This window comes from Seriola aureovittata, chromosome 3 (genome assembly GCF_021018895.1).
Source record: "Seriola aureovittata isolate HTS-2021-v1 ecotype China chromosome 3, ASM2101889v1, whole genome shotgun sequence".
In the NCBI taxonomy this organism is placed as follows: domain Eukaryota; kingdom Metazoa; phylum Chordata; class Actinopteri; order Carangiformes; family Carangidae; genus Seriola; species Seriola aureovittata.
The window spans coordinates 29,499,474-29,507,921 of NC_079366.1; the positions used below are offsets into that span (position 1 = coordinate 29,499,474).

General features: G+C 36.0%; 1 protein-coding gene and 1 long non-coding RNA gene across 2 annotated transcripts; one reads left to right on the forward strand and one right to left on the reverse strand.

Annotated features, from left to right (window-relative positions):
* Positions 1–9: 9 nt before the first annotated feature.
* On the reverse strand, positions 10–8,433 carry mrpl4 (mitochondrial ribosomal protein L4). Its single transcript, XM_056372814.1, has 9 exons — positions 8,232–8,433; positions 7,322–7,403; positions 6,815–6,986; positions 6,556–6,607; positions 5,684–5,801; positions 5,424–5,530; positions 4,439–4,548; positions 3,749–3,822; positions 10–279 (listed from the first exon to the last, which is right to left on the reverse strand). The coding sequence occupies exons 1-9, from the start codon at positions 8,277–8,279 to the stop codon at positions 134–136; spliced, it is 909 nt and encodes a 302-aa protein (XP_056228789.1). The 5' UTR covers positions 8,280–8,433; the 3' UTR covers positions 10–133.
* LOC130166950 (uncharacterized) lies at positions 287–1,327 on the forward strand. The gene is made up of 2 exons (XR_008827213.1): positions 287–936; positions 1,021–1,327. It is a non-coding gene; the product is annotated as an uncharacterized LOC130166950 (long non-coding RNA).
* Positions 8,434–8,448: the final 15 nt, after the last annotated feature.

Sequence of the window (8,448 nt, forward strand, 5' to 3'; positions counted from 1 at the left end):
AACTTTACATTGTTTTTTTTGTATCATTGGGATTATTTATTAATGACTTTTGTTGTGAAACACAATAAACACATTAAGAAAACAACTGGCTCACTGCAGTGAATGAATATATTACAAGTAATAATCACGTCATTTATGGGAAGTCAGAGTAGGGCAGTTTAAACGGGTACAGAGGTGTGTAGCGCTGGTCATGCCAGAGCAGCTTGTCTTCAAGAAACCGGACAGTGTCCAGAGTGAGGACGACAGCTTCATGTTTCAGCATGCTGTGGACATTCAGACCTGAAAGAGAGACAAAAACAGCTGCTACTGACAGATTCTTTTCACTTCTACAGAAGATAGAAGCCATGCAGCTCTTCGTTGTAGAACACAGACTCAATATATGAAGTCCAGGACATTTCAATGTCTTCAGGATGATGTTTGTTGAATATTATTTCTAGTGTTTAGCTCAGACCTGAGACCATTTACTTGTTAGCAAAAGTATAATTTTCACATAAATTACTAAGGAATTCGATAAATTCCACAAATAATAAGGCGTCAAAAATGTCATAGTATAGGAAAGCATAAAACATCATAATATGGTTAAGTGACAAAAATGTACAAAAACGTCATAGTATCGTATGGTATAAAAATGTCAAAGTATAGAAAGGCATCAAAAATGTCATAGTTTAGTAAGGTATGAAAAAAACCATAATATAGTTAAATGTCCAAAAATGTCATAGTATCGTATGGTATAAAAACGCCAAAAAACGTAATAGTATAGTAAGGCGTCAAAAATGTCCAAAAATGTCATAGTGTAGTAAAGTGTCAAAAATGTCCAAAAACGTAATAGTATTGTAAGGCATACAAATGTCATAGTATAGTAAGGCATAAAACGTCAAAAATCATCATAATATAGTTAAGTGTCAAAAATGTCCAAAAACGTCATAGTATCGTATGGTATAAAAACGCCAAAAAACGTAATAGTAAGGCGTCAAAAATGTCATAATATAGTAAGGTATACAAATGTCATAGTAAAGTAAGGTATAAAAACGCCAAAAAACGTAATAGTATAGTAAGGCGTCAAAAATGTCCAAAAATGTCATAGTATAGTAAGGCGTCAAAAATGTCCAAAAATGTCATAGTATAGCAAAGTGTCAAAAATGTCCAGAAACGTCATAGTATTGTAAGGCATACAAATGTCATAGTATAGTAAGGCATAAAGCGTCAAAAAACATCATAATATAGTTAAGTGTCAAAAATGTCCAAAAATGTCATAGTATAGTAAGGCATCAAAAATGTCCAAAAATGTCAAAGTATAGTTAGGCATACAAATGTTATAGTATAGTATGGTATAAAAACGCCAAAAAACGTCATAGTATAGTAAGGCATCAAAAATATCCAAAAAATGTCATAGTGTAGTTAAGTGTCAAAAATGTCCAAAAACGTAATAATATAGTTAAGTGTCAAAAATGTCCAAAAACGTCACAGTATCGTATGGTATAAAAAGGCCAAAAAACGGCATCAAAAAATGTCCAAAAGTGTCATTGTGTAGCAAGGCGTCAAAAATGTCATAGTATAGTAAGGCGTCAAAAATGTCCAAAAATGTCATTGTGTAGTAAGGCGTCAAAAACGTCATAGTGTAGTAAAGTGTCAAAAATGTCCAAAAACGTAATAGTGTTGTAAGGCATACAAATGTCATAGTATAGTAAGGCATAAAACGTCAAATATCATCATAATATAGTTAAGATTCATAAATGTCCAAAAACGTCATAGTATCGTATGGTATAAAAACGCCAAAAAACGTAATAGTATAGTAAGGTGTCAAAAATGTCATAATATAGTAAGGTATACAAATGTCATAGTAAAGTAAGGTATAAAAACGCCAAAAAAAGTCATAGTATAGTAAGGCATCAAAAATGTCCAAAAATGTCATAGTATAGTAAGGCGTCAAAAATGTCCAAAAATGTCATAGTATAGTAAGGCGTCAAAAATGTCCAAAAATGTCATTGTGTAGTAAGGCGTCAAAAATGTCATAGTATAGTTAGGCATATAAATGTCATAGTATAGTAAGGTATAAAAACACCAAAAAACATCATAGTATAGTAAGGCGTCAAAAATGTCATAATATAGTTAAGTGTCAAAAATGTCCAAAAATGTCATAGTATAGTAAGGCGTCAAAAATGTCCAAAAATGTCATAGTATAGCAAAGTGTCAAAAATGTTCAGAAACGTCATAGTATTGTAAGGCATACAAATGTCATATTATAGTAAGGCATAAAGCGTCAAAAAACATCATAATATAGTTAAGTGTCAAAAATGTCCAAAAATGTCATAGTATAGTAAGGCATCAAAAATGTCCAAAAATGTCAAAGTATAGTTAGGCATACAAATGTTATAGTATAGTATGGTATAAAAACGCCAAAAAACGTCATAGTATAGTAAGGCATCAAAAATATCCAAAAATGTCATAGTGTAGTTAAGTGTCAAAAATGTCCAAAAACGTAATAATATAGTTAAGTGTCAAAAATGTCCAAAAACGTCATAGTATCGTATGGTATAAAAAGGCCAAAAAACGGCATCAAAAAATGTCCAAAAGTGTCATTGTGTAGCAAGGCGTCAAAAATGTCATAGTATAGTTAGGCGTCAAAAATGTCCAAAAATGTCATTGTGTAGTAAGGCGTCAAAAACGTCATAGTATAGAAAGGCGTCAAAAATGTCATAGTATAGTAAGGTATAAAAACACCAAAAAACATCATAGTATAGTAAAGAGTCAAAAATGTCCAAAAATGTCGTAGCATAGTAAGGAATAAAAACACCAAAAAACATCATAGTATAGTAAGACATCAAAAATGTCCAAAACCGTCTTTGTGTAGTAAGGTGACAAAATGTCATAGTATATTAAGGTATAAAATTGTCAAAAAACATCATATATAGTAAAGCATCAAAAATTTCCAAAAATGCCATAGTATAGTAAGGCATTAAGATTCATAGTATAGTAAGGCGTCAAAAATGTCATACTATAGCAAGGTGTCAAAAATGTCACAGTATAGTAAGGTATAAAAAATGTCTTAAAAACATAGTATAGTAAGGCCTAAAAAATGTCTTAAAAACATAGTATAGTAAGGCATGGAAGGTTATTGAGCATTTTATGAAACTTTCTCCATGTTTCTATAAACCATGAGGCATTTCAGATGTGACCTCTATGACAGGGCGGAGCCACCTGGAGTAATGAGTGTGGTCCGGACCAAAGTAGCATGTAACTTCTAATTAGAGTGTTTGCTAATGTGCTAGCTATTCATGTAATTCCATAGAACACACAGCAGTTTTTAACAAGCTACAGGTACCTGAACACCTGGAAATGGTGGGGTCTGCAGTCCCCTGCAAAACTGGTGCTCTTAGCAAATTATGTTACACAGCCACAGCAGCAGATAAGCAACTTTATGAGAAAAAAAAACATAGTTTTGGCAAAGATATACACGTTTATAATGGAGAAATGGGTCAAAGACTAGAAAAGTGCAATGCTGAGGTCAGTGACCTCCCAAGGTCACCAGAGGTCAGATTCAAGTTGTCTCAATGTCTGAATGAATTCTCTCCATCAAGGAATCAGTTAAAATTCAGATTTTAAATTGTGCTAAAACAGAAATTCATCTGTTGGTTAATATTTCCACAGTTCAAATGTGACATAATATTATACAACTGTGAAACAAAGACTTCACTGTGTTAGTACTAGAAAAGAAGCATTTCATCATCACTGCTGAAGACTAACTCACCGATGGCTGGAATGATGTTCACTGTCTTTAAGTTTGCTGTGGCCTGAAGAATGTTCTCAGGAAACTCTTCACCTCTGAAAAGAGCAACAACAATTGAAAGTTCCATATTTTCCTCTTCTCCTGTGTTTTAATTTGAAGTGTTGATCCATAAGAAGATATATTTGTGGTTTTAAGAACCAAAAACCATCTCAGTGTAGTTTAATATCTCCTCTATCAGTCTTCTCTCTGGAGCTCTAGTAACAACAGGTCAGTGAGCCAATCAGAAGAGAGGAAGTTCTGAGCCTTTCTTCTGATTGGATGACTGTTTTCTGAGTGATCCAATAAAAATATAGCAGATTTCAGGTAAAAACACTCAGAGAAACCAAATCTTGCAAGGTTTGGATGGTGGGTCCAGGTGGGCGGGGCTTGGTGACTGCTTTGTTGTGACATCACAAAGTTCCAGAAGTCCTGACGGCTGGTTTTAAGGCTCAGTTTCTGAATACAGGCTGTGTGCATTTCTCTGTGGACTGAGGCTTTGATACTTTCACAGTATTAATATAGAAGCTAGAGCTGATCTATAATGACACTGCACATGGACACAGACCTTTACACTGGATGGGACCTTTAAAGCCCTGAGCAAAACGACAGAGCAACAAACTTGATTTAAAGTTTAAAATTTAGTTAAAGAAAAAAAGGGTTGATGATACTCACACGTCGACTATTAACACCGACTCTCCCCAGTGTCTCTGTCTGATGAGGTCCAGTAGATACTGAGAGTCCGGTGTGGGGATGTTCAGGGAGTCCACAATGTGAAGGAAGTCCTGGGAAAACACAACACTTCAGGGTCAACACAAGTAAAATACATTTTATTTATTTACAATTGTTGCAAGAAAATTGATTCACAATTATTTTATTTTTTTTAATTGAAAAATGCCAAATATTCAGTGGCTCCAGCCTCTTAGAAGACATTTTAAAGCATCACTTTTGGCTCTGTGAAGGTGTCATCAGAACTTTTTTGACATTTTAGAATAAACAATGAATCAATCAAATTAAAATAGTCCCTAAAATAACCAATAATGAAAATAACAGTGATTTTCAAACTACAGATTTTTAAAAAGAGGTCTATGAAATGTGTAATAAGTGATCTCTAAGATTCAAAAAGATTGACATTTGTCTTATTTCCAAGGTTCTGGTTCTGTGAATCACAAAGACTATTAACTCAAAGACTCTGGACAAACAGTCCAGATCATAATTATCTGGACAGTTACAAATGTTTTTGCTCAGATTCAACTCAGCGGACGATGTTTCATCTTTCAGCAGGACAATGACCCCGAAACACAAACCAAACCAACCACAGAGCTTTTCAGGGAGTGTTGAGTGATTCCACTTGCTGGAGACCAGACTAAAGGCAGAGAGATCCCACAACAAGTAAGAGCTTGGGCTGCAGCGAAGCCTTTTCACTCCACACAGTTCTTTCTAATATTGATGTCAACCTACTCCAATCAAAGCTGAGAATTGGCACGTTAATGTTGTATCCTTTATCTTATGAAAAACAAACAATGTGTAACTTTCCAAATACTTCAGGTCTGGACTGTAAATGTTAATGTTGTTTTAAGCACTGACAAATTAAACACACTTTTGGATATTCATTTAAATTAGTTTAAATTATTAGCTTCCTTGAACAGGTCTCAGTTACCTGAGTCATCTTGGAGCTCAGCGCCACTTTGAGTCCTTGCACTCGCACTTTCATGGGTAACATGTAGTAGTAACTGGTTGGCCCTCTGGGTCCATGAGACACCCCACCTGAGAGAAGCACATCACCTGTCAGACTTCCTCTGATTTCAAACCCGTGAATTGAATAACTGAGGAGGGATGGTCACTGCCTGTACCACAGTGGTCTTATTCATATTAAAGCAGAAGAAAACAGACGAAGCATAAAACCCTAAGACTTCTCACCTCCTCTCCATATCGGTGATCGGATGCTTCCGTGACGAGCTCTTCCACTTCCTTTCTGTCTCCACGGTTTCCTGCCCCCACCTCTGACCTCTGACCTGATCTTTGTGTTGGCGTGGCTCTGAGGGAAAAAGACAATTAGTGAGGACAGGTTTTCAGCCTCCTCTGTTCTTTCAGCCACGGGTTTCATTCATAGACAGAACTTGAAACATTTATTCAAACTAGTTTAGTGGCAGACACGCATTAATGTGACATTTAACTGTAAGATTATTATAACAGGACAAAAATAATCAATGTCTTTTTCAATATCTGATCACTTTCCGGCCTAATCGCCTGACAATGACATCATGCACCACTTCATGCACACTAATAAATAATAAACAAGACATATAATAGGATATAACAGAATGTCACTGTCTCAACATTAAAAGCAACAACACAATAAAAAAAACAACAATTAAACACACACACGGTCAAACATCAGCATTTACAACAGTTAGAACAAATTAAATAGGATCCTCCATTGTGGGGATGATTGATCCACATGCACTCAAGCTAAGCTAAGCTAAGCTAAGCTAAGCTAATGCTCAATATGTTAATGCAACTGAGTTGTGTTCAGGCTTTTTTAAAAAAAGGTTGTGACAGTTAAAACCTGCTGCTAATATTGCAGGTGACTTGAAAGACATGACAGACGCCATGATGCGTAGTTTTAGTCAACTCAGTGACTATTCTATTAAAAAATAAAAGCTTTAAAGTTATGCACATCAGGTTAGAGTTGAAGATGTCCACAGATCATCTCACAACAAAACAAGTTACAACATGGAGCCACCTGAAGACGCACAGGACAAACATCTCACAGTAAATCTATAACTTACGATTCTCTTGAAATTTCTCTGCCATATTTCAACATCGTGCAGAATATCGAGCCTGAGAGGAGAGAAAACAAAAGACTGATTAAACCAGGATTCACACAAAGTTTCCACTTCACACAGACTTTCCTCTTGTGACAGTCAGTGGGTGTTCAGCAGGTTGTAAGTTCTGGATTTGTGGAGGTGACGCCTGAGCTGCTGCAGATCTAAACACTCTCCTGACAGAAGGTGAACAGTTGCATAAAAACTCTGAATTCCACTTTACCTCGGAGGCACCGCAAAGACGTCAGGGTGGAGGTGAGCCAAACCCAATGGCTCGCTGTCCTGCCTCTCCAGAGTCTCCACCCACGTCTGGACGGGGCTCAGGTGAGCAGGAACGACAGCATCACACTTCCTCAGGAGAGGCAGTGAACAGTCTGCGGGAGGAGGAGGACGCTCTGCAGGAGGAAACACAGGAGTAGTCAGTGATGGACGCTGTACGAGCCGTCTCAGTAGAATTTTTATGTGAATTTTCTAGCAGCTGAAACTATGTAAACTGTTAACACTAAAAGTATTTAATGAGTCTGATTTCATACTGTTTTATTTGTCTCTTAATGATAAAAATGCTCAATGCAAACAAAAACCCACGGGGAAAAACATATGATTTGATGCTTAAGTTAAATTTAAATGACACTGTTATAAAACATCAAGTAAAACAACTTTGAATACATTTTATATTGATCTCCAAACACCAAACATCAGATTAAATCCAAATTTCTAGTTTCAGACTCACTTAATCTGGCAGGATCCACGAGGTTGGTGGGCAGCAGTAAATTCGGAGGCAGAGCGCTCTGACCAGAGAACGACGATGCAAACTGAGGAGAAAACGAGACACAACAGGGAGTATGATTATGAGTAGACCTAATATCTGACAGCTGTGCAGCCTGAGAAACTGTAATTAAAACTTCATGTCTAAGCATGGCTGAAACAATTATAACTCATTACAGGTGAGTCTATGAGCTGAAAACAATGACTCTTTATATCCATCATTTGCTCTGACAGCCAAGAGTGACGTCTTCTTTGTTCCTGACAGTAAAAACACCCAAAATATTCACAACATGAAACTGAGCTGCAAGAATTAATCAATTAATAGTTTGACAGAAAATTAATCTACGACTGTTCTGATAATCAATTAATCGTTTTGATCAGATTTCAAAGACAGACTCTCTGTTTTTTTCACATATATTTCCTCTATTTTCATTCATTTAACTGACAAAATTATACAGTAAGAAACTTTAGAAATGGATTATAGTAAGTAAATCAACATTTATCCATAATTAATAAAATTTGTTTTCAACTTGTTTTACTCAGTTCCCAAAACATTCAGTTTTTTGTTGTAAATTGACAAATTGCTGTTAATCTGCCGTGTTTTAATGGTTCTGATACAAAGTTTATTGCTTCGTCTTTTTGTCTGTTGTCCTTCTTGTATAGCGCTGTGTGTCATATAGACACATTGTCATTACATATGTATGAGCTTTGAAGTGATAAAAAGAAGATAAAAGACTGTAACTGTGAATATTATGTAATTATCTCATAGTTACAGCTGCCACGTGACTTTAGCCCACCTTAGTGGAGCTAATTAAAGTCAATATTGTACTGTATGTTACCATGTGAAGTAAGTATGCTTCGTTAATGTTGCTCACCCTTTTAGCGGCTCCTCTGCCACAAACTACCAGAGAAAAACGAAGCATCTCGGTTCGGTTTTTCTTCCTCGGTTACAGTCACTTAATCTCCTCTGAAATATTTGCAAATAAACATTATAAACGGAGTAAAACCGAGTTTCTGTCGCTGTTTCGAAGCCTCACTGTTCGCTGCACGAAAGGTCGCGCCTAGTGTGTTGGCGCATTTCTATGACGTCAC